The sequence below is a fragment of the Hemitrygon akajei genome, chromosome 11 (assembly GCF_048418815.1).
Source record: "Hemitrygon akajei chromosome 11, sHemAka1.3, whole genome shotgun sequence".
In the NCBI taxonomy this organism is placed as follows: domain Eukaryota; kingdom Metazoa; phylum Chordata; class Chondrichthyes; order Myliobatiformes; family Dasyatidae; genus Hemitrygon; species Hemitrygon akajei.
Genome location: NC_133134.1, coordinates 59,284,731 through 59,311,976, shown reverse-complemented (window position 1 = coordinate 59,311,976; position 27,246 = coordinate 59,284,731). Strand labels below are relative to the sequence as shown.

The window sequence follows — 27,246 nt, the reverse complement described above, 5'->3', positions numbered from 1 at the left end:
GGAAGTATCAGGGAAGGAAAAATGACCATGAATTCAGTGCCCCCTTTTTGGAACAAACTAAGTCAAACTGAGGGTTTTGTATTATAATCAAAAAAACTAAATCAGAAAATGCTTATAACACCTGCTGTATCAGAGCTGTCCATTTCAGCTGTATGTCACCTATCTCTGATTTTGGTTCAATTTTTCTCTCTCCATAAGCACAGCCTGACCTTTTGGGGATATCCTGCAACATTAATATTTTGTATTATTGTTGTCTAGCCACCCCCCACACCTTTAACCCATTAACTTCTACAACTTGCCCAACACTAACCCTGGCTTGATCCGTCGCTGATGTTCCTAATGCTTTATCCATCCATTTCAGGTTTCTCTTTCTATAGATGCTGCCCAAGCTGCTGAATGAGTGTTTCCAGCATTTTATGTTTTTAATTCAGCTTTCCAGCATCTGCAGTTTTTCTTGATTTTTCATTTGGCACAAACTAAGTTTTAAGAAAGGCTGCAGCTTGTAGGGTAGATCTGTAATAAAAGTCGGGTATGATATACGACCCTTCAGCCCACCCTGTTTATGCCAATCACTAAGTACCAATGTATACTAATCCCATGTACCATTTCCTGGTGCATAACTTTCTATGATTCAAGTACCCATATAGATTATAACCCATTGTTTATTGCAAGAGTTCTGCCTCCATTATCTTCTCAGGCAGTGCATCCCAACAATTTGCATGAAAAACCTCTTGTCTATATACTACTAAAACTCTAGTGCTCTGTTTGTCTGTTTGTGACCTCCAATTTGTGCAAACGGTGCATTACAGCAGCACTAGTTTTGGCTAAATCAACTTGCAGCTCGAACCACATCATCGAGTTCACCAATGACACGACCGTGGTGGGTCTCATCAGCAAGAATGACGAGTCGGTTTACAGAGAGGAGGTGCAGTGGCTAATGAACTGGTGCAGCGCCAACAACACGTCTCTGAATGTGAACAAAATAAAAGAGATGGTTGTTGACTTCAGGAGGGCACGGAGCAACCACTCCCTGCTGAACATCGACGGCTTCTCGGTAGAGCACCAAATTTCTTGATGTTCACTTGGCGGAGAATCTCACCTGGCCCCTCAACACCAGTTCCATAGCAAAGAAAGCCCAGCAGTGTCTCTACTTTCTGCGATGGCTGAGAAAAGTCCATCTCCTACCCCCCCATCCTCATCACATTCTACAAGGGTTGTATTGAGAGCATCCTGAACAGCTGCATCACTGCCTGGTTTGGAAATCGCACCATCTCGGATCGCAAGACCCTGCAGCAGATAGTGAGGTCAACTGAGAAGATCATCGGGGTCTCTCTTCCCGCCATCACGAACATTTACACTACACGCTGCATTTGCAAAGCAAACAGCATTATGAAGGACCCCACGCACCCCTCATACAAACTCTTCTCCCTCCTGCCGTCTGGGAAGAGGCTCTGAAGCATTCGGGCTCTCACGACCAGACTATGTAACAGTTTCTTCCCTCAAGCTATCAGACTCCTCAATACCCAGAGCCTGGACTGACACCTTGCCCTATTGTCCTGTTTATTATTTATTGTAATGCCTGCACTGTTTTTGTTCACTTTATGCAGTCCTGTGTAGGTCTGTAGTCTAGTGTAGCTTTCTCTGTGTTGTTTTTATTATGTAGTTCAGTCTAGTTTAACACCATGGTCCTAAAAAACGTTGTCTCATTTTTACTATGTACTGTACCAGCAGTTATTGTCGAAATGACAATAAAAGTGACTTGACTTAATGTGCTAGCTTACAGAATACAGGCAAAGTTCAGGGTTATATATTCATATAAAATTGCTCACTCACCAAAATCAGCAGCCCAGCTTTCACCCGAGAGCCGATATCCGTCGTGATGGAAACCGCGACGTGATACCACGACGTGATACCACGATGTATGCGCATGGCCAGCCTCAGAAGCGACTCATGATTCTCAGCAGCGACACCAACTGGAGCAAAAGGGCATGGCAGTTCTATTTCGAGCAGTCAGATTTTGCTAATCGCCATCTGCATGTGCAGGATTGGGTCAGATCTAACTGCCACCCATCAATAAGAAATAATTAAATCTTATTGTAATGACGTACTTTGAGACACCCATCAAACAATTTGCTGCAGTCAAAGGACAGCAGTGACAATATCACGTCCATTTAGGAGAGCGCCAATCACATTATCAAGAACAATCAGCATCCTGGAGGCTTTGGTGTTACTGCTTCATATCTTCTATCCAGCATTAGGGTAAAAAAAATATGGTCAGCCTAATTATGCTGCGTGGAAAGAGAAGGGGGACGTTATGGTCAAGAGATGACGCCACATGTTGTCAGGAAGCGGCAAGGAGAGGGAGAGAACAAGAATCGGATGAGACCAGGGCTGCATGACTCCAGGCTCAAAGAGTCAGGACAAAAAAGATGAGAGAAGAAGAGACAGAGGAGGAGAAGCATGCATGTCTCCAGGATTAGAGACAAACAACAAACAGCAGAAGAGATGAAGAGACAGTGGATGAAAGGGCAGTGCGTCTCCAGAATGACAAAAGCAGGCACAGGAGGAGGAGAGAGGAAGAGACAAAGGAGCTGAGAAATGTACATCTCCAGAATGACAACGAGAGGCACAAGGGTGGCAGATCCACCATTAATGATGCCATCCAAAGTGTCCCTCGTTAAATAAGGAGCTATATTTGCATTGCTACCCGTCGTTCTTCTTTAATTAATTGAGGATTTCTTCAATTTCCAAAGCAAAGTGTTCATGAAAATTTAATGTTCATTCTGGTCACATCAGACTGTACTACCCTTCTCTACGCCTTCAGGTAAAACGTAAGATTATTTTATGTTTACTACTTTCTGTTCTGTCTAGGCCCCTCATAACTATTGAATCTCCCCACCTTTCCTTTGGCCGCCTTCACTTCAAGGAAATAAATCCAGTTTATCCCATCTCTCAAAGTTGGGAGGCTGTGTCCTTGACACCATTTTGGCGAATCTCCTCTGCATCCTCTCTAGTGCAGTTATGTCCTTGCTATGCTGTACACTATATTCTAGATGCAAATTCCCCAGTGATGCATACTGTATCATAAACATGCCTGCTCTTCTATTCTATGCCAGGTTTCAGGTGGCTGGCCTTCTGAATGCTCATTCACTAACCTATTTACCTGTTCTGGAGATCTTTGGACATGCACACTAAGATTCCCCATCTCTCAATAGTCTTTAGAACCCTGCTATTCATTGCAATGGCCTACCATGATTTCATCTACTAAAATGTGGTTGGTGATAGTGACCACAACTCCCTGGTCTTTAGCATACCTTTAGACCAGGATAGGAGCAGACAGGATGCGAAGTGTTTAATGTGCGAATGGCTAATTGTGATGTTATTAGGCGAGAACTTGGAGACACAATGAAGGAAGCCCTGAACACTGAAAGAAATGGAGGGACTTCATTGCTGCCCGAAACACCAGTGGCGTAACAGGGACAAGTTATGTGATAGAAGAGTGGAGAGCTCTGTGGGAGGGAATGGTAAGATTGTTCTTGGAGTAGGTTAAAAGGTTGGCCCAACATTATGGGCTGCAGGGCCTGTATGGTGCCATACTGTTCTGTGTAGTAATATGCATCATTTTGCTCTTATCAGGATAAAATGCTGGTGGAATTAGTACTGAAGGAAGAGAGATTGTGAAAGAAGCCCAAGATATTTACCTTAGATGTTGCAACGTTCATCTAGATCAGTGGTTCCCAAAGTAGGCAATATCACACACTTGGGAGTTTGTAAGGGGGTGATAAAGATAGCTGGGCTGGTGGGCGGGGGTTACTTGGTGCAGGGTTACTGGCTTAATTTAAGAAATGAATTATTACTATAGCAATTGTTCCTCAGTGTCTCGTAATTGATTACAATGATCACGTAATCACTGTCTCTTGCTTAACACACTGTTCTCTTAGATTTTGCTTTTCAACATCTATAAACACACTTGAAGCAATGTGACATTTCTGTATTTGGCACATTAAAAATCTGGACTCATTTCCAGGCCCAATCCATGAGATAAGATAAAACTTTATTTATCCCAAAGGAAATTATTGTGGCAAGGTTGCTCACTCAGAAATATATACTTTTAAAATATAAAATGTAAGCATTGATGTACAAATAAAAACCAAAATGTGCATTAAACAGTAATAGTGCAAAATACAGATGTGCAATGAAACTGTGCACTTGAGGAGGGGTGTTAGCATCTTATAGCCACAGGGAGAAAGGATCAGTGGTGGACCTCGGTGGATCAGGTGGATCCTCTGTCTGTCCAGTAGTCATGGAGGGGGTGAGAAGGATTGCCTATAATGCTCTGTAGCTTCTGCAACATCCTCCTCTCAGGCACAGCCACCAGGGAATCTTGTTCCACACCCGGAACAGAACCAGCCTTCCTGACGAACTTATCCATCTTCTTGGTGTCAGCTACTCTCACCCTGCTGCCCCGGCATGCTACAGCATAGAATAGAATGCTGGACACCACTGAGTCGTAGAAATCTGCAGAATAGTACTGCAGACGTTGAATGACCGGAGCCGCCTCAGGAAGTACAGTTGTCTCTGTCTGTTCTTGTACAGCGTCCCTGTATTTTCAGTCCAGTTTATTGTCCAGGCGAGTTCCCAGGTATCTGTAGTCCCCGACAACTTCCGCATCCGTTCCCTTGATGGAGATGGGAATGCAGGGTGTTTTCACCTTCCTGAAGTCCACGACCAATGCCTTTGTCTTCGTGATGTTGAGCTGCAGATGATTCATCCACACCATTCAACAAAGTTGTCCACCTCTCTTCTGTACTCAGCCTCTTGACCCCGGCTGAGGCAGCCCACAACTGCCGAGTCGTCTGAAACTTCTGCAGGTGGCAGGACTCAAGAGTTGTATCTGAAGTCCCAGGTGTGGACAGTGAACAGGAAGGGGGACGGGACAGTTCCCTGAGGTGCCCCTGTGCTGCTAGCCACAGTGTCTGATACACAGCTCTGCAGTCTCACATTTTGTGGCCACCCGGACACATAGTCTGTAATCTAGGACACTAGTGGAGCATCCATCTGCAAATCCATGAGCTTATCACCGAGGAAGGCAGGTCGTATGGTGTTAAAAGCACTGGAGAAATCAAAGAACGTGATTCTCATAGTGATGCTTGGCTTATCCAGATGGGTGTAAGCACGTTGGAACAGGAAGATAATGGCATCCTTGACTCCAACATGTGGGTGGTAAGCAAACTGCAGGGGCTCCAGTGATGGTTTTATGACAGTCTGGCTGTGTGTCAGGGCCAGTCTTTCTAATGATTTCAGAACACACAAGGTCAGTGCCACTGATCTGTAGTTACTGGTCGTGGTGGGACATGTCTTCTTGGGTACTGGAACTAGGCAGGATATTTTTCCATAGCACAGGGACCCCCTCCAGGCTCAGGCTCAGATTAAAGATGTATTGAAAGACTGGACCCAGCTGAGTAGCACACACCTTGAGCGCACTTGGGGTAATGCATCTGGGCCCATAGCCTTGCCTGGGTAAAGTCTGCTGAGCTCTCTCCTTGCCTGCTCAATAGTGACAGTCCATGTGTCTATGGTTGTTGGCTCTCCAGTGTCCTGTGAGAGAGGAGGAGCTGGGGGGTGGGTGGGTTGTAGAGGGGTAAACAAAAGCCTCCTCATCAAACTTGTGGAAAAACTAGTTCAACTTGTTGGCCCTGTCCTGGTCCCCTTCAATCACCTGGTCTCTGGCCTTTCTGCACCGTGACTGTTTTCATACCACTCCACATATAGAAACATAGAAAATAGGTGCAGGAGTAGGCCATTCGGCCCTTCGAGCCTGCACCGCCATTCAGTATGATCATGGCTGATCATCCAACTCAAAACCCTGTACCTGCTTTCTCTCCATACCCCCTGATCCCTTTAGCCACAAGGGCCAAATCTAACTTCCTCTTAAATATAGCTAATGAACCGGCCTCAACTGTTTCCTGTGGCAGAGAATTCCACAGATTCACCACTCTCTGTGTGAAGAAGTTTTTCCTCATCTCGGTCCTAAAAGACTTCCCCTTTATCCTTAAACTGTGACCCCTCATTCTGGACTTCCCCAACATCGGAAACAATCTTCCTGCATCTAGCCTGTCCAATCCCTTTAGAATTGTATACGTTTCAATAAGATCCCCCCTCAATCTTCTAAATTCCAGTGAGTATAAGCCTAGTCGATCCAGTCTTTCTTCATATGAAAGTTCTGCCATCCCAGGAATCAATCTGGTGAACCTTCTGTGTACTCCCTCTATGGCAAGAATGTCTTTCCTCAGATTAGGGGACCAAAACTGCACATAATACTCTAGTTGCGGTCTCACCAAGGCCTTGTACAACTGCAGTAGAACGTCCCTGCTCCTGTACTCAAATCCTTCTGCTATGAATGCCAACATACCATTTGCCTTTTTCACCGCCTGCTGTACCTGCATGCCCACCTTCAATGACTGGTGTACAATGACACCCAGGTCTCGTTGCACCTCCCCTTTTCCTAATCGGCCACCATTCAGATAATAATCTGTTTTCCTGTTCTTGCAACCAAAGTGGATAACCTCACATTTATCCACATTAAATTGCATCTGCCATGAATTTGCCCACTCACCTAACCTATCCAATTCACCCTGCATCTCTTAGCATCCTCCTCACAGCTAACACCGCCACCCAGCTTCGTGTCATCCGCAAACTTGGAGATGCTGCATTTAATTCCCTCGTCTAAATCATTAATATATATTGTAAACAACTGGGGTCCCAGCACTGAGCCTTGTGGTACCCCACTAGTCACTGTCTGCCATTCTGAAAAGGTCCCGTTTACTCCCACTCTTTGCTTCCTGTCTGCCAACCAGTTCTCTATCCACATCAATACCATACCCCCAATACCGTGTGCTTTAAGTTTGCACACTAATCTCCTGTGTGGGACCTTGTCAAAAACCTTTTGAAAATCTAAAATACCACATCCACTGGCTCTCCCCTATCCACTCTACTAGTTACATCTTCAAAAAATTCTATAAGATTCGTCAGACATGATTTTCCTTTCACAAATCCATGCTGACTTTGTCTGATGATTTCACCTCTTTCCAAATGTGCTGTTATCATATCTTTGATAACCGACTCTAGCATTTTCCCCACCACCGATGTCAGACTAACCGGTCTATAATTCCCCGGTTTCTCTCTCCCTCTTTTTTTTAAAAAGTGGGGTTACATTAGCCACCCTCCAATCCTCAGGAACTAATCCAGAATCTGAGGAGTTTTGAAAAATTATCACTAATGCATCCACTATTTCTTGGGCTACTTCCTTAAGCACTCTGGGATGCAGACCATCTGGCCCTGGGGATTTATCTGCCTTTAATCCCTTCAATCCACTTCCCTACTAACATGTATTTCCCTCAGTTCTTCCATCTCACTAGACCATCGGTCCCTTACTATTTCTGGAAGATTATTTATGTCCTCCTTAGTGAAGACAGAACCAAAGTAGTTATTCAATTGGTCTGCCATGTCTTTGTTCCCTATGATCAATTCACCTGTTTCTGACTGTAAAGGACCTACATTTGTCTTGACCAATCTTTTTCTTTTCACGTATCTATAAAAGCTTTTACAGTCAGTTTTTAATGTTCCCTGCCAGCTTTCTCTCATAATCTTTTTTCCCTTTCCTAATTAAGCCCTTTGTCCTCCTCTGTTGGTCTCTGAATTTCTCCCAGTCCTCAGGTGTGCCGCTTTTTTTTGCTAATTTATATGTTTCTTCTTTGGACTTGATACTATCCCTAATTTCCCTTGTCAGCCACGGGTGCACTACCTTCCCTGGTTTATTCTTTTGCCAAACTGGGATGAACAATTGTTGTAGTTCATCCATGCGATCTTTAAATGCTTGCCATTGCATATCCACCGACAACCCTTTAAGTATCATTTGCCAGTCTATCTTAGCTAATTCACGTCTCATACCTTCAAATTTACCCTTCTTTAAGTTCAGAACCTTTGTTTCTGAATTAACTATGTCACACGACAAGATTGCTAACTAACCCTTCCTCATTGCTCAATACCCAATCTAGAATGGCCTGCTCTCTAGTTAGTTCCTCGACATGTTGGTTCAGGAAACCATCCCGCATACATTCCAAGAAATCCTCTTCCTCAGCACCCTTACCAATTTGGTTCACCCAATCTATATGTAGATTGAAGTCACCCATTATAACTACTGTTCCTTTTTTGCACGCATTTCTAATTTCCTGTTTAATGCCATCCCCAACCTCACTACTACTGTTTGGTGGCCTGTACACAACTCCCACCAGTGTTTTCTGCCCCTTAGTGTTATGCAGTTCTACCCATATCGATTCCACATCGTCCAGGCTAATGTCCTTCCTTTTTATTGCATTAATCTCCTCTCTAACCAGCAATGCTACCTCACCTCCTTTTCTTTCTTGTATATCCCTCCTGAATATTGAATATCCCTGGATGTTGAGCTCCCATCTTTGGTCACCCTGGAGCCATGTCTCTATGATCCTTGTGCTGTTCTGCTGTAGTTTCCTCTCCGGCTTCCTCCTGTAGCAGTCCTTGTCCAGGATGATCTTCTCCCTCAGTTCCCTCTGAATCAGCCTCATCACCTCCCTATCTCCATCTCTGACTGTCCTCTTCTCCCTGTTCAGTATGGCTTTGATGTCTTTGGTGAACCAAGGTTTATTGTTTGGGAAACAGTGTACAGTCCTGGTTGGAACAGTATTAACCATACAGAAGCTGATGTACCCTGTGATGTAGTCAGCCCATCAAATGTCCTCTCCATGTGGACTACAGAGCACATCCCAGTCAGAACCTTCAAAGCAGCCTTGCTTTGGCCTCCTGTGACCATTTCCTAACAGACTTCTCGATCACAGGTTGCTGCTGGATCAGAGGCTTGTACAAGGGCTGAAAGTACACCAGGTAATGATCTGATCTGCCGGGTGGGGGAGGGGGGTGATGGGGGTTAAGGGCTAGGCACTATATGCATCTTTAATATTTGCATATAGCAGATCCATTTGTCTTATTTCCATTGATTTGACAGTCCACAAACTGTGTGAAAGTGGGAAAGTCAAATCCGAGCTGACATGGTTGAAATCCCTTGATATAGTTATGAAGGCATTTGGGGTGTCGTGTCATCCTGATATAGTTATGAAGGCATTTGAGACTCGCGGTGACAGAGTGAATGATGTCACAAGCCAGCACTACATTAGCTGAGGGAGGGATGTGGACCCCAAGGGCAATGGCATACTGTGGTAGTGTTAGCTAGTACAATTCCCATACACTACACATTCTTTTTACGTTATTTGTCAGTGATCTAGATGATGGAATTAATGGCTTTGTTGTAAAGTTTATAGACAATACAAGGATGGGTGGAGGGGCAGGTAGTTTTGAGGAAATAGAGAGGCTACAGATGGACTTAGACAGATTATGAGAATGGGCAAAGAAGTGAAAGTTGGAATGCAGTGTCAGGAAGTGTATGGTCATGCACTTTAGTTGAAGAAATGAAAGGGTTGACTATTTTCGAAATGGAGAGAAAACACAAAAATCTGGGGGGCCGAGGGGTTTGCAAGTCCTTAAAGGTTAAGGACTCCCTAAAGGTTAATTTGCAGATTGAATATATGTTGAGGAAGGCGAATGCAATGTTAACATTCATTTCAAGAGAATTGGAATATAAAAGCAAGGATGTAATACTGACTTTATAAAGCACTGGTGAGGCCTCACTTGTGAGAAATTTTGGGCCTTTTATCTTAGAAAGAATGTGCTGAAACTGGAGAGTGTTCAAAGGAGGTTCACGAAAATGATTCCAGGATTGAACAGCTTGTCATAAGACTGTTGGATGGCTCTGTGCCTGTATTCACTGGAATTCAGAAGAATTAGGGGTGACCTAATTGAAACCTATCAAATGGTGAAAAGCCTTGATAGAGTGGATGTGGCGAGGGTGTTTCCTATGATGGGAGTGTCTTAAGACGAGCACACAGCCTCAGAATAGAGGAGTGTCCTTTTGGAATGATGATGAGGAGGAATTTCTTTAGCCAGAGATTAAGTAGTGAATTTGTGGAATTCATTGCCACTGACAGCTGTGGAGGCCAAGTCTTTATCAATCTCTGCCTTAAAAATATATAGATTTTTGATTGGTCAGGGCATAAAGGGATACAGGGGCAAAGGCAGGAGATTGGGGCTGAGAGGAAAAATGGATCAGCCATGATGAAATGGCAGAAAAGACTCACTAGGCCAAATGGCCTGATTCTCCTCCTTAATCTTGTGGTCGTGATGCAGTTCCTCTGAATTAGAGTATGACATTCAACGGGGTAAAGTTCAAAATCTGCCCTTTCAAATGGTTATGACTGCATTTCTCTGGTCCACAACCCAACTGAGATATCACTGCCCCACTTAATGTACCTGCAGGCAGAGAGTCGGGTTTTGCCTGAGCTGTTATGATGCCATAACTTTCCTCTTTACTGAGTGCAGTGCTTGAGGTTAGATTGAAACAGTATGCGATTGACCGTGGTTGTTAATCTATAATGAAAATGGCAGAAGACCAAACAAATAGGAAATGTAGACAGTTTGGTATAGAGTATCTAAAATGTGGAAATATTCCAGCGCCAAACAAACAGTAGCCAATGTGTCTGATGTATAAAAATGTTTTTTTCAAATAAGGCAATGAAACCGTCCAGGTTCCTTAAACATTTGAAGGGAACACACTCTGATTAGTATCAAGAACTTGCTAATTTTCAGTCACTTTGTGAAAGCTTTCAGAAATGGAAAATACTTTAAAACATGTTTGCCAGCACTTCACTACAAAACAGTGATGGTTTGTGTGCTTCATACAGCATTTAATTGCTCATTGTTAAATCTGGAAAGCCCCATACAATTGGAGAAGACCTGATTCTGCCAGCAGGAAGGAAGGTTGTAAGTACAAAGTTTGAAGTAAATGTATTCTCAATGTACGTATGTTCCCATATACAGCAGTGGGATTCCTTTTCTTGCTGGTATTCACAGTAAATACAAGAAACAGTAGAATCAATGAAATACCTCACCCGGCAGGATGGACAATCAATGTGCAAAAGACAAACTGTAAATACTAAAAGAAAAATAAATAACAATAAGTATCAAGAACATGAGATGAACAGTCCTTGAAAGTGAGTCCATAGCTTGTGGGAGCAATTCAGTGATGGAGTGAGTGAAATTATCCTCACTCGTTCAAGAACCTGTTGGGTGAGGGGTAATAACTGTTTTTGAAGCTGATCGTGTGGACCCTGAGGCTCGTGTACCACCTTTGTGATGGCAACAGTGAGAAGGGAGCATAGCCTGGATGTTGGGTGTCTTTGGATGCTGCTCTCCTGCGACAGTAATCCATGTACATGTGATCAGAACTGTGGAGGGCTCTACCCTTGATGGACTGGGCCATATCCACTACTTTTGTAGGCTTTTCCATTCAACGGCATTGGTGTTTCCATACCTGGTCTTGATGCAACCAGTCAATGTACTCTGAACCGGAATTTATAGAAGTTTGTCAAAAGTTTTACATGACATGCCAAATCTTTGCATACTTCTACGAAAGTAGAGGTGCTACTGTGCTTTCTTCATAATGACACTTGTCTGCTGGACCTGGATAGATGCTCGGAAATGATAACACTGCGGGAAGTTGCTGATCCTCTCCACCGCTGATCCCCTGATGAGGACTGGCTCATGGACCTCCGGTTTCCTCTTCCTGAACTCAATAATCAGCTCCTTAATCTTGCTGAAATGGAGAGGTTGTTATGGTGGTGGTGTCACCATGCAGCCAGATTTTCGATCTCCTTCCTATATGCTGATTTCCTATGTGTTGGTTAGCGGTGTTGTCAGCCAAATTAAATATGGCAGTGGTGGACTTCCTCTACCCAGCATCTTGTTAGCGAGGTACAGACTTGCATAGATCACCAGACCAAATAATTCAAGTGATTCCACTCAGCTGTAACTCTGTTCAAAGATGAATGGATGAAATGTCTTAGAAGTGCGGAAGACACATTGTGCAACATTCCAAGAACAACAGAATTTGCTCTGCATTTGAATGAATCAATGTTGACAGGCAATGAATCTTTGCTACTTGGTAATGTTCGCTTCATGAAAAATGAAAGCATGGTTCAAAAGTTGTTATTTGCAAGGGGACTAGAAACAGATATACCCCTCCCACCTTGTCTCCTGTTGAAATTCTTCTCACTTTTCTCAATTCCTTTGTCTCCACCACATCTGTTCCCAGGCTGCGGCTTTCCTTTCCAGGACATCAGAGATGTCCTCCTCCTTCAAAGAACAGGGTTTCCCTTCCTCCATTATTGATGCTGTCTTCACCTCTATCTCCTCCATTTTCTGAACATTTGCACTTGCCCCATCTTCCTGCTGCCTTAATGGTGTTAGAGTTCCTTTTGTCCTTACCTACCACTCCATGAGCCTCTACATGGAACACATCATCTCTGCAACTTCCACCATCTTAAAGGGATCCTAAAAGCCAAACATATCTTTTACCCTAAGTGCAACACCTGTCATTAACCTCCTCCCTCACCTCCATTCAGGGCCCCAAACAGTCATTCCAGGTGAGGCAATGAATTTGCTGGGGTAGTCTGTTTTGTCTGGTGTTCCCAATGCGGCCTCCTCTGCGTTGGTGAGTTGGGAGTCCGCTTTGAGCACCTCTGCTCCATCTGCCAAAAGTGGAATCTCCTGGTGGCCAAACATTTTAATTCCGATTTCCATGTTGGTCCATGGCCACCTTTTGTTCCAGGATGGGACCACCCTTAAGGTGGTAGAGCAACACCTTGCATTCCGTCTGGGTAACCTCCAATCTGATGCCATGAATAACGATTTCTCCTTTTGATTAAAAAAAAATGCCACCCTCCCTCCCCCCTCCCCCCCCCTTCTATTCCCAGTTCTGGCCTCTTACCTTTTCTCACCTGCCAATCACATTCCACTGGGTTCTCTTCTTTCCTTTCTTCTGTGGTCCTCTCTTCTCTCCTTATCAAATCAATTCCTCTCCAGCCCTTTGTTTTCCACCCAACTTCATCTATCACCTTTTTATCGTTTGCAGGCAGCGGAGTGAGCCGGGAGCAGATTGTAGGGCTTGGGCTCAGAGGGCTTAGGCGGAAGAGGGCACAGTAGGCTTATCTTTTAGTTCTTGTTATTTTCAGTTATTCGGGAAGTATGAGTGTGAGGGCAGCGTGTTGTTCTCGGTGTCGGATGTGGGAGATCCTGGAGTCTCCGAGCCTCCCGGACGTCCACATCTGCGCCAGGTGCGCCGAACTGCGGCTCCTGAGGGACCGAGTTAGGGAACTGGAGCTGCAGCTCGATGACCTTCGCCTGGTCAGGGAGAGTGAGGAGGTGATAGAGAGGAGTTACAGGCAGGTGGTCACTCCGGGGCCACGGGAGGCAGATAGGTGGGTCATGGTCAGGAAGGGGAAGAGGCAGGTACTAGAGAGTACCCCAGTGGCTGTACCCCTTGACAATAAGTACTCATGTTTGAGTACTGTTGGGGGGGACAGCCTACCTGGAGGAAGTGACAGTGGCCAGGCCTCCGACACACGACGGCCCTGTAGCTCAGAAGGGTAGGGATAGAAGAAAGAGGACCATAGTAATAGGGGACTCAATAGTCAGGGGTTCAGACAGGTGGTTCTGTGGAGGTGATCGGGAGTCCCGGATGGTAGTTTGCCTTCCTGGTGCCAGGGTCCGGGACGTTTCTGATCGCGTCCAAGATATCCTGAAGTGGGAGGGTGAGGAGCCAGAGGTCGTGGTACAGGTAGGTACCAATGACATAGGTAGGAAAGGGGAAGAGGTCCTGAAACGAGAGTATAGGGAGTTAGGAAGGCAGTTAAGAAGAAGGACCGCAAAGGTAGTAATCTCGGGATTACTGCCTGTGCCACGCGACAGTGAGAGTAGGAATGGAATTAGGTGGAGGATGAATGTGTGGCTGAGGGATTGAAGCAGGGGGCAGGGATTCAAGTTTCTGGATCATTGGGACCTCTTCTGGGGCAGGCGTGACCTGTTCAAGAAGGACGGGTTACACTTGAATCCTGGGGGGACCAATATCCTAGCGGGGAGGTTTGCTAGGGCTACAGGGCAGACTTTAAACTAGTAAGATGGGGGGGCGGAAATCAATTTGAGGAAACTATGGGAGAGGAGGTTAGTTCACCAGTAGAGCAAGTAAGTAGACAGTGTGTGAGGGAGGAAAGGCAGGTGATGGAGAAGGGATGCGCTCAGCCCGAAGATGTAGGGAAGAAGAAAGAAAAGGATAATAAATTTGAATGCATTGTTAGGGATGAAAAGAGAGGAGGAGGTGGAGAGTATCTTAAATGTATCTATTTTAATGCTAGGAGCATTGTAAGAAAGGTGGATGAGCTTAAAGCGTGGATTGATACCTGGAATTATGATGTTGTAGCTATTAGTGAAACATGGTTGCAGGAAGGGTGTGATTGGCAACTAAATATTCCTGGATTTAGTTGCTTCAGGTGTGATAGAGTAGGAGGGGCCAGAGGAGGAGGTGTTGCATTGCTTGTCCGAGAAAATCTTATGGCGGTGCTTTGGAAGGATAGATTAGAGAGCTCCTCTAGGGAGGCTATTTGGGTGGAATTGAGGAATGGGAAAGGTGTAGTAACACTGTTAGGAATGTATTATAGGCCACCTAATGGGGAGCGTGAGTTGGAAGAGCAAATGTGTAAGGAGATAGCAGATATTTGTAGTAAACACAAGGTGGTGATTGTGGGAGATTTTAATTTTCCACACATAGATTGGGAAGCTCATTCTGTAAAAGGGCTGGATGGTTTAGAGTTTGTGAAATGTGTGCAAGATAGTTTTTTGCAACAATATATAGAAGTACCGACTAGAGATGGGGCAGTGTTGGATCTCCTGTTAGGGAATGCGATAGGTCAGCTGACAGATGTATGTGTTGGGGAGCACTTCGGGTCCAGTGATCACAATAGCATTAGCTTCAATATAATTATGGAGAAGGACAGGACTGGACCTAGAGTTGAGATTTTTGATTGGAGAAAGGCTAACTTTGAGGAGATGCGCAGGGATTTAGAGAGAGTGGATTGGGCCAAGTTGTTTTATGGGAAGGATGTAATAGAGAAATGGAGGTCATTTAAGGGTGAAATTATGAGGGTACAGAATCTTTATGTTCCTGTTAGGTTGAAAGGAAAGGTTAAAGGTTTGAAAGCGCCATGGTTTTCAAGGGATATTAGAAACTTGGTTCGGAAAAAGAGGGATGTCTACAATAGATATAGGCAGCATGGAGTAAAGGAATTGCTCGAGGAATATAAAGAATGTAAAAGGAATCTTAAGAAAGAGATTAGAAAAGCTAAAAGAAGATACGAGTTTGGTTTGGCAAATAAGGCGGAAGTAAATCCGAAAGGTTTCTACAGTTATATTAAAAGCAAGAGGATAGTGAGGGATAAAATTGGTCCCTTAGAGAATCAGGGTGGTCAGCTATGTGTGGAGCCGAGGGAGATGGGAGAGATTTTGAACGATTTCTTCTCCTCGGTATTCGCTAAGGAGAAGGATATTGAATTGGGTAAGGTGTGGGAAACAAGTAAGGAAGTTATGGAACCTATGACAATTAAAGAGGTGGAAGTACTGGCGCTTTAAAGAAATTTAAAAGTTGATAAATCTCCGGGTCCTGACAGGATATTCCCCAGGACCTTGAGGGAAGTTTGTGTAGAGATAGCAGGAGCTCTGACGGAGATCTTTCAGATGTCATTAGAAACGGGGATTGTGCCGGAGGATTGGTGTATTGCTCATGTGGTTCCATTGTTTAAAAAGGGTTCTAGAAGTAAGCCTGGCAATTATAGACCTGTCAGTTTGACATCAGTGGTGGGTAAATTAATGGAAAGTATTCTTAGAGATAGTATTTATAATTATCTGGATAGACGGGATCTGATTAGGAGTAGCCAGCATGGATTTGTGCGTGGAAGGTCATGTTTGACAAACCTTATTGAATTTTTTGAAGAAGTTACGAGGAATGTTGATGAGGGTAAGGCAGTGGATGTAGTCTATATGGACTTCAGCAAGGCCTTTGACAAAGTTCCACATGGAAGGTTAGTTAAGAAGGTTCAGTCGTTAGGTATTAATGCTGGAGTAATAAAATGGATTCAACAGTGGCTAGATGGGAGATGCCAGAGAGTAGTGGTGGATAATTGTTTATCAGGATGGAGGCCGGTGACTAGCGGGGTGCCTCAGGGATCTGTTTTGGGCCCAATGTTGTTTGTAATATACATAAATGATCTGGATGATGGGGTGGTAAATTGGATTAGTAAGTATGCCGATGATACTAAGGTAGGAGGTGTTGTGGATAATGAGGTGGGTTTTCAAAGCTTGCAGGGAGATTTATGCTGGTTAGAAGAATGGGCTGAGCATTGGCAGATGGAGTTTAATGCTGAGAAGTGTGAGGTTCTACATTTTGGCAGGAATAATCCAAATAGAACATACAGGGTAAATGGTAGGGCATTGAGGAATGCAGTGGAACAGAGAGATCTAGGAATAACAGTGCATAGTTCCCTGAAGGTGGAGTCTCATGTAGATAGGGTGGTGAAGAAGGCTTTTGGAACGCTGGCCTTTATAAATCAGAGCATTGAGTACAGAAGTTGGGATGTAATGTTAAAATTGTACAAGGCATTGGTAAGGCCAAATTTGGAATACTGTGTACAGTTCTGGTCACCGAATTATAGGAAAGATATCAATAAATTAGAGAGAGTGCAGAGACGATTTACTAGGATGTTACCTGGGTTTCAGCACTTAAGTTACAGAGAAAGGTTGAACAAGTTAGGTCTCTATTCATTGGAGCGTAGAAGGTTGAGGGGGGATTTGATCGAGGTATTTAAAATGTTGAGGGGATAGATAGAGTTGACGTGAATAGGCTGTTTCCATTGAGAGTAGGGGAGATTCAAACGAGAGGACATGATTTGAGAGTTAGGGGGCAAAAGTTTAAGGGAAACACGAGGGGGTATTTCTTTACTCAGAGAGTGATAGCTGTGTGGAATGAGCTTCCTGTAGAAGTAGTAGAGGCCAGTTCAGTTGTGTCATTTAAGGTAAAATTGGATAGGTATATGGACAGGAAAGGAGTGGAGGGTTATGGGCTGAGTGCGGGTAGGTGGGACTAGGTGAGATTAAGAGTTCGGCACGGACTAGGAGGGCCGGAATGGCCTGTTTCCGTGCTGTGATTGTTATATGGTTATATTAATTGCAGGATCCCACCATGGGATTATTACTTTCTTGAAAGAAACCTTATCTAACTTGATTACTGTTCACTGTGTAATTCAGAGACACCATCTTGTTGCAAAGAACTTGCGAAGTGATCGGCTAGCACATATCATTAAATGCTATTATCACAGTGGTAAATAAAATCAAGTCCCATGCTCTCAATTCTTGACTAATTTGAGAGCTTTGTATGGAGAATGATGAATAGTTTAAACACTTACTCTTAAAACAAAACTGCCTAAGACACTTTTGAAACTGTAAAATTCTTTGAAGACTTGAATGCTTAATTCAGTAATAAACTTGAGCAATGTCTAGTGTGTTTATTTGTCAGAATTATTTGCAAAGTTTAATGAAATCAATCTTCAGTTGCAAGGAAATGTGAATCTTATCAAAGTCGAATCAGCCGTCTCCATATTTCTGTCCAAGTTAACTCTACAAGTGCAAAATTGGCTGTTGCAACCTTTTCCAATTTCCAAGCCCCTCTGAGTCGAAAGAGAAAGAAAGAATACCAGATGATGAACTTCAAGTACATTATGCCCAGCTGGGTAGGTGAGCTGCATAAGTACATGTCAGAGAAATTTCAGGATCTTCCCTTGATCCAAGTTCCAGGTTGGGCAATAAATCCATTCCTGAACATTTGTAATGAGGAATTAACAGGAAGGATGGAGGAAAAACTGATTCCACTACAAAATGACTTTGAGCTGAGACCGAGGTTCACAAAATTGTTATCGAATCTTTTAGCTGTGGTAAAGTAATCTGATGGCTATCCTGTACTGGGGAAAATGGTTGTGATGTTCTTTGTCTTTCCAGCATCATATTAGTGGAGTGTGGTTTCAGTGCTGTTGCCCAACTTCTTTCAAAGCAACAAAACAGACTGCAAATTACTGAACATAAAGGATCTGAGAATCCTGAGTGTGAGGAATTGAGAATATAAAAAAATCACTTTGAACCTGTGTAGTCTCTGGCTCAAAGAATAATTGGGACTGAACAGTAATTTTTGAAATGAAGTAAACTCTGTCTTTAGCAGTTAGCTGAAAACCTGCTTATATTAGTTCTCCCTTGGTTTGCAGAGAGACATTGAGGGTTTGATAACATTGTACCCTTGTTGGAGTAGGGGAGGAGGACTCACCGATAAGTACAGGAATGAACATCCATCTATAATTAAGTCAGGGCCTAGCAAAGGGAATAATTGATCAGGACTGGACAGTACATCCATCTGTAATTAACCCTTGATTTAGCAGACTCTCTTAACTAAGTAATTAAGTTTTGCACCAACAGACTTGGGTTTATCAGTTCAAATAACATCTTGCAACAGTAATGTATGTGGCTTACGATGTATAAATATATGGCTGTAACCTGACTGAGTGGGCCCACTTGTTGAATGGTGGCAGTACTTGCTTGCCTTCCCTTCGACAACTGGGTCTCAAACTCCTGCAGGAGGGTGCGCAATAAACTGTTGCAACTTAAGAAGCTGGTCTCCGGAGTTTTATTCAGATTCAATTTTAACAAGTGACATTCAGCTTGATGTTGAGAAGCTGATATCATTGCACCAAGTTGGTCGATCTCATTGAAAGGTGAAAAAGCAATGAAGTAGTGGATAGTTGGACTACTAATGTACACTCTAAAATAGTTGAAAATTATTTTTACTGTAATTAAATAATTTTATTTTAGCTTTAAATAGATTTGAATAAGTTTTGCAATTATTTGTCACTGCTGTGGATTTGCAGTTCCCATTTTCTTTTGCTGTGCATCATAAATCAAAAATCATTATAGTTATGTAATGACCGGAAAGGGAGAGGGGGCGCTGGGGATGTGGTCTGGAAGCCAAGGGGGTGGTAACCCAAAGTTTGGGAACCACTGATCTAGAGGAAGTTGTGACTCATTCTTGAATTGATGTTGTATAAACTGTTTGACAATGCCTACTTTGTGCAAGTGACAGAATGCCCTAACGTGTTTAGAAAGCAACCAATCCTTTGTCAAGGGAAAATGTCACTATGTACAGCAGATAGCAATGGAAAGGGGAGGAACCAAAGTTGCATTATGAAAGAGGCAGCAATGGAATCAGAATGAGGTTTATTATCACAAATACATGTCGTGAAATTTATTGTGGCAGCAGCACAGTGCATTATGTAATATAAACAATAAATGATAAATTATAAATTACAAGGCATGTTTGTTTATTATGATTTACAGCATATATGTCAAACTCAAGGCCCGCGGGCCAAATCCGGCCCGCGGGCCAAATCCAGCCCGCGGTGGAATTATCTTTGGCCCGCGAGATAATATCTAATTACTATTAAAGCTGGCCCCAGTAATCGAAGCGCCTATGGCGTATGATATGGCTAATGCTGAGTTTATTCAGGTACCAGGTTTTCAGGGTTTTTAGTGTTTATTCGGCAGTCTTGCTCGGCAGTCTTCTTCATAAGAAACGGAATTTGTAAAGTGAAACACTTTGTAGTTTTAGCAGAGACTGAGACACATGAGAGCAGGCTGAAAAAACGGAGGCAACGAAAGCTGCGTTCGCACGCGTCCGACTGATCCGGCCCGCATGAAGCTGCATTTTGCTCAATCCGGCCCGTGACCTAAAATGAGTTTGACACCCTTGATTTACAATATAAAATGTAATATGCAGAGATAGACACACGCAGGCTGTGTGAGCGAGAGAGAGAGATTCTTACATTCACACTAACACTCATGTGCTTTCCCTCCCCCCTCCCCGTTCCAATTTAAACACACCTGTACACCCGCTGCTTGTCAATGCAAATGTCTAATCAACGAATGATGTGGCAGCAACTCACTGCAAGTCAGTCCAATAAAAGCATGCAGACATGATCAAGAGGTTCAGTTGTTCTTCAGACTAAACATCAGAATGGGGAGGAAATGTGATCTATGACTGTGGAATGATTGTTGATGCCAGGCAGGGTGGTTTGAGTATCTCAAAAACTACTGATCTCCTGGAATTTTTTCCTGGAGTGTTCTCTAGAGTTTACTGAGAATGATGCAGAGAAACATACTGTGAGCAGTAGTTCTGTGGGTGAAAACACCTTGTTAATTAATGAGAGAGGTCAGAGGAAAATGGCCAGACTAGTTGAAGCTGACTGGAAAGCAACATTAACTCAAATAAACATGGGTTGCAGCATTATTGTGCAGAAGAGCATCTGTGAATGCACAGCACATTGAAACTTGAAGTGAATGGGCTTCATCAGGTTCCATTCATACCTAATAAAATGGCCACTGAATGAGTGAGTGTATGTATTATACATTACATATGCGTGTATAAAAACATACAGAAGCTAAATTAGTTTAAAAAAAAGAGCAAGAATAGTGATGTAGAGTTCATGGGTTCATTGTCTGTTTAGAATTCTGGTGACTGAGGGAAGAAGCTGTTCCTAAAACAATGTGTGTGTCTTCAGGCTCTTGTACCACCTCGTAATGAGAAAATAATATGTGCAGCAGATAGATACCAGACAGTGATACAACAGTTAAAATGCTCTCCACAGTACATCTGTAGCAATTTGCTGGTGTTTTTGGTAGCATCTTCAAATTCCTAATGAAATATAGCTTGCTGGAGTTCCCTCTTTGTAATTGAATCAATGTATTGGGCTGGGGTTAGATCTTCAGAGATGTTGAAATCTGGGAACTTGAAACTACCCATCCATTTCACTGCCGAACTCTCGATAAAGACTGGTTTGTGTGATAAGGAATGGTTGTGATCTGCTAGTTTTGAATAGAAGCATTGAAAGGCTGGCATGTTTAGCTGTACAGTGGTGGGAAGGCAATGGAAGCAGATGGAAAAGATTGCAGGGGACATAGGGAGGGGTCAAATAATCAAAACATACCTTTTTTTTGATGCATCAATGTATATAAGTTGTATCTTATTTATTAAAATCCTATGTCAAACCAAAATGGTTAATTTCTTGATCAGATATGAATTTAATGAGAAAGCTGTCACTCATTTGATTATTGATTTGTTTTTTGTTTTGCTTCACAGGAAAAATGAGAAATAAACCTAATTTAAAAATCTCAGATGAAGTCTTCAAACAGCCAGTTACCAGCCCAACGTAAGATGACCTATTATTAAATTGGATTTGCATGTCCATGTTGTGTGTCTCTGTCTTGTGGCTGTGTGCATTTAAACAAAAGCAGCAAAACTCTTTTATACCTGATTTGCAGTGTCTTGTGTCTAAAATGAAAAGTCCTTAGGGTCATAGAACACAGCACAGAAACTGGCCCTTTGGCCCATCTAGTCTGTGCCAAACCATTAATCTGCCTCATCCCATCTGTATCCAGACCATAACCCTCCAAACCCCTGTCATCTATGTACCTATCCAAATTTCTCTTGAATGTTAAAATTCGCTCTGTATTCACCACTTGCACCGGTAGCTCATCTCACATTCTCGCCATCCTCTGAGTGAAGAAGTTCTCCCTCATGTTCCCTTTAAACATTTCACTTTTCACCCTTGAACCATGACCTCTAATTGGAGCCTCACCTGACCTCAGTGGAAAATCCTTCTTGTAATTACCTTGTGTAAACCCTTCATAATTTTGTATGTCTCCATTAAATCTCCCTTTAATCTTATATATACTTGGGAATAAAGTTGTAATCTTTTCAACCTTTCCCTATAAACGTAGGTTCTCAAGTCCTGACAACATCCTTGTAAGTTTTCTCTGTACTCTTTCAATCTTACCAGTAGACAACTGACTGAAACTGCACACAGTATTCCAAATTAGCCCTCATGAAGGTTGTTTAAATTTTTAATGTAACATGCAGTTTCTACACTCAATACGTTGATTTATTAATGCCAGTGTGCCAAAAGCTTTCCTTACAACCTTATTTACCTGTGACACCACTTTCAAGGAATTATGGATTTGTATTCTCTGATCGTTCTGTTCTACCGCACTCCTTAATGCTCTACCTCTCACGTGTAATACTTACCCTGGTACCTCACACTTGTCTTCGTTAAGTTCCGTCTGCCATTTTTCAGCTGGTCAAGATCCTGCTGCAGACTTGGATAGTCTTGGGTATTCACTACACCCCCAATCTTGGTGTCATCTGCAAATTTGCTGATCCAGTTTGTCATGGTATCATCCAGATCATTGATTATAGATGACAAACACCAATGGACACAGCAGCGATCATTCAGAGGAACCATCTGCAGCCACTCTCTGGTTTCTTTGGTGAAGCCAAAGCCTATTCCAATTTGCTACCTCATCTTGAATGTCAAGCGACTGAACCTCTTTGACCAACTACCTATGCAGGACCTTGTCAAATGCCTTGCTTAAGTCCATGTAGAAAACATCCACTGCCTTGTCTTCATTAACTTTCTTGGTAATTTCCTTGAAAAGCTGTAAGACTGGTTAGACATTACCTACCACGCACAAAGCCACGTTGACTATCCCTAATCAGTCCCTGTCTATCCAAGTATTTATATATCCGGTCCCTTGGAATACCTTCCAATAACTTTCCCTTTACTAATGTCAGGCTCACTGGCCTATAATTCCTTGGTTTATTTTTAGAGCCTTTCTTAAACAGCAGAACAGCGTTTGCAATCCTCCAATCCTCTGGTAACTGACCTGTTGCTGGGAATGATTTAAGTATTTCTATGAGGGCCCCTGCAATTTCTGTACTTGTCTCCCACAGGGTTGGAGTGAACACCTTGTCAGACTCTGGGGATTTATCCACCCTAATTTGTCTGAAGACAGCAAACACCTCCTCTTTAATCTGTATAGGGTCCATGACCTTGCAGCTGCTTTGCCTTAGTTCTGTAGACTCCGTGTCCATCTCCTGAGTCAATACAGATGTAAAAAATCCTTTTAAGATCTCCACCATCTCTTTTGGCTCTATGCATAGATCAGCACTCTGAATTTTTGGAGGACCAATTTTGTCCTCTTTCATCTTGTCTGCTGGAGCAACCTTGCATCTTCTTTTAGCCCTCTTGACTTAAGTATTCTCTTACATTTCTTAAACTCAATTACCTTATTTGTTTCTGCTTGCCTATACCTGCTATGCACCTCCTTTTTCTTAACCAGGGCTAGAATATATCAAAACCAGTGTTCCATAAATCTGCTATCCTTGCCTTTTATTCTGACAAGAATATACAACTTGTGTACTCTCAAAATTTCACTTTTGAATGCTTCCCATTTACCAAGTACACCTTTGATAGAAAACAGCCTGTCCTAATCCACACCTGGCAGATCCTTTCTGATGCCATTAAAATTGACCTTTCTCCAATTTAGAATCTCAACCTGAGAATCAGACCTATCCTTTTCCATAATTAGCTTGTAACTAATGGCATTATGATCACTAGATGTAAAGTGTTCCCCTATACAAGCTCGTCACCTGCCCTGTATCTTTACCTAATAGAAGACCTAGTATCACACTCTCTAGTTGGGGCCTTGATGTACCAATTAAGGAAACTTTCCTAAACACTTAACACACTCTATCCCATCCAGGCCCTTTACAGTCTGGGAATCCAGTCAATATGTGGAATGTTAAAATCACCTATTATCACAACCTTGTGTTTCTTGCAACAGTCTGTGATCTCAGGGTTGCATATGGTGACATACGTATTTTGCTAATAAATTTACTGATCCATGCCTCCAGTTCGTCTGCCTTTCTTTCAATACCTGCCATTGAAGTATGCAGATCAGAACATTAGTCCCATTATGTTGAATCATTTGATCCCCGACCTTGTATGTAGGCTTAACAACGTTATTCTCCAAAACGTTTCCACTATCTTCTCTAGCGCTGTTTCCTATCCCCCTGCAACTTTAGCTTAACCTATCCTTTCTGATGTCTTTGCAGAGAAAGGCACTACCCAGCAAAAGATATTGGATATCCCTATCAGAATATTTTGTATTTACTGCCTGATGTGTATGTGCTTGCATGTGCTTCCTGGAGGGGAGGTACTGGGCCATGGATGAATGGTCCTGGGTTGTGTATGAACAATGAAAGCTAGCCAGGCTTCTGGCTACTAAAGTCTCCAATAGTCCCAGTTGAAAAGAGGATAATATCACAAGAGAACATACTAATGCCCACTGTTTAAGATAAATGAAATACTGGAAATGCAAAAGTTTTAGGAACTGCTGTGCAATTAATAAATCCAATGTGAGGAGAGGGAAGAATGATCAGACTGGGAGAGTGATAAGAATTGATTTGTGAACTCCAGGATTATTGATAAGGTTTTACCATTTATTTAATATAAATTATATTCATCATCTGAAACTTTTCACTGCATCGAGACTTGTTTTTGTATATAAGTTTTTGTTGTTGTATATAATGGGACCAGTAGGTCCTTTTGAGCTTTCTCTGCTATTCAGATAGATGAATAAATTTCCTTCTCAACTACTTATTTCCACCATTTCCACACTGTCTCCATTGTCAACTCATTCCTGCAATTCTCATGATTCTCTCTATAATTTGAACACAATCCAGCTTGGACAACAAATAGTAGTTGTAGCCCTCTGTGGAAAATGATTGTAAAGTTTCATTACTCCATGAAATTTCTCCTTTTCTCAGTTCTGAATGGTTATTATCTGCAAAGATGATCCCCTTGATTGAGATTTATCAATTGGAACAAATAACCACTCAGTATCTACCCAATGCATCCCTTTAAGAGTTTTTAAAATATATTAATGAGACCATCTCATATTTCTCTACATTTTGAGGAATATTCTACTCAATCTTCCTTTGAGTAGTTCCCTATTTGATGAAATGAAGTTAGTACCCAAGTATTTGTTTACCATTGTCGTATAAATTTTCAGAAAGATATCTTCATAATATTACAGGAACTTCTAAAAATAAGAATGTACTATTTGCTGTTATTTCTTCCTGCATCTCCTTGACAGTTTCTATGATTCATATACAATAAGGATGAATAGGTCTCTCTGGTTGCCAAGGTTTCCAGAAGTTGTTAGCTATTTAAAACTTGCTGTATTTCCTACCAAATTGAATAATTTACATTTTTCAAGTTTATATTCTATCATCGCATTCCTATGCAAACAGTGATCAGGTTATGCAGCATCTCTGGGGTTGGAGGTGGGTTGCTGAGAACCCCCAGCAGTTTGGTTTCAGTCCAGATTCCAACATCTGCAGCTTCTTGTATTTGTACATTCTTATCTGCTGAGATGATTCTCAAGGTTCTATTTAGTATGCATACTTTGTACTTTGCAATTTATTCAATCATAGTTGCTATATGCTAGATTTCCAAAGTTTTATTTTGACCATCTTCTTCAGCTAACTTGAACAGTATTTAACAAATTTATATAACTAAGGTATTGATATTCTGTGTATGCTAAATAATTGGAGTTAAAACACTGATCATTGAGGTGGTTCTTATCCCCATTATCTGTGCCTCCTACTTGCAGATTGGTACATTTATACTTGGTGCCATTCCAGTGTACAATGTCCAGTAATGAACTATCAGTTTCCAGCAGTGCTGCCCTTGAATCTGCCTAGCAAATGAAATGGAAGTAGAAGTTTGAGGAAATTGTACATGCAGTGTATTAGAAGGAACAAGAGAGCTCCAGCTTCAGAACTGACGGAAGTATTTCTCCCTCTCTTTCGCATTGGTGCTCCCATTGAAAACGAGACTTGTCTTTCCAGTTTCTACCACAGAGGTCCAACCCCAAACTACCATATCTTGCAGCATTGTATTATAGTTAACAATAAGTTTATGATTTTTTTGGTAATACGCAGTGGTGGTGGATGCCCAAGTCATGCAATTGGAGAAATGCAGGTATTTGACCGTTACGACTTTGGACCCGGTTATGGATATAGTGTACGTAATCAATATCCAGGAATATCACTTTCTGAAGAACTGTGGTGGTACAAGCAACATCTCACGGTCACCTTCGCAAGATCAATTCAGCATAGTACAAACAAAAAACATGCACAAACAAATTTATCTGGCCCAGATCAAGCTGTTCTTGCCTGTTCAATATTTCCCATCCAGTCCAAGCTTTGATCTGAGGTGGCATATTGTTGGATTTGAAAAGCATATGATGTGCGCAGATTTAATGATTCCAACACATGTGAAATGGCCTGTCCCCATTTTAGTTATTTGGGTGAATTTTCCAAATCAGGGGTTACTGACCCTTTTTTTTTCAATGCCATGAACCAATACCATTAAGCTGTGGTCGAAGCCTTAAGTGAATGATTTATAAAATGGTGGAAGCCTTGAGATATTTACATATTGGAACATCTGTCCAGCTAAGCTGGATTTTTAAAAACTGGAATGAATATAAGAATACTCATGCCATTCCATTGATCCAGCTGTTCACCTAGGAAAGTATTTCTTACCATCTGATCTTGTCTCTATTAGAGACATAAATTTAAGTAATGGAACTATTTTAGCCAACTATTCTCTAGTTTATTCTCCAGGAAAGCCATCATGCAAAGATAGACAACAAACATTCCTATGTGAATAATCCAGAAGAGGATCTATTTTCAGAGCTGACTTTGATCCTGTATTCTCCTAGCCCTAAAATCAATATGCTCTTCTGGATTAATTGGACAGTAAACTATTGGAAACTTCATTGGTTTCTCCAGCTCCAGTCCAGGGATAATGTAGACTAATTCAAATTTCCAAATCATGACCGTAACCAAAATCATTTGACTGAAGACTGAACTAGTTTCATATGATCAGGTTCTATGCAAGAATGTATGCTGGTGATTGTGCCAGTAGTACTTTTGTTGTCTTAACTGTTTGAGTTTAGAGCTTGTCTGCAGCATGATCATTTAATTTTACCAATTTCTTTCCATCAATACCTTGCATGTAATCAGACTTGAATGTTAGACCACAGATTTTTTTTTATTCTTGGCACCAAAAGCAGTCTTGATTTAAGTATGATTTTACTCATGTTTAAAAATATGTTGTAGCGATGTGCTACACACAGCGCTGAAATAATGACACGCAGTCGGTAAGTTGTTTCGAGACTAGTTTATTCAAACTTTGTGGTGCTGGCATTTAATCCCTAGCGCCTGCCCTCTCCGGGCGTAAATGATGATAGAGGTGCATTACCAAAGTCTCC

At 42.3% G+C, this 27,246-nt stretch overlaps 1 protein-coding gene across 6 annotated transcripts in view; it reads left to right on the top strand.

Annotated features, from left to right (window-relative positions):
• Positions 1 to 27,246, top strand: part of LOC140735652 (dual specificity mitogen-activated protein kinase kinase 6-like) — a 167,575-nt gene that overhangs the window by 65,573 nt on the left and 74,756 nt on the right. For all 6 annotated transcript variants that reach the window (XR_012100789.1, XM_073060950.1, XM_073060949.1 and 3 more), the window contains exon 2: positions 21,206 to 21,275. Coding sequence is in view for 5 of the 6 variants with exons in the window: in XM_073060950.1 (XP_072917051.1) it covers positions 21,206 to 21,275 (70 nt within the window). In the remaining variant the exon portion in view is untranslated. The remainder of the gene's footprint in view (positions 1 to 21,205; positions 21,276 to 27,246) is intronic.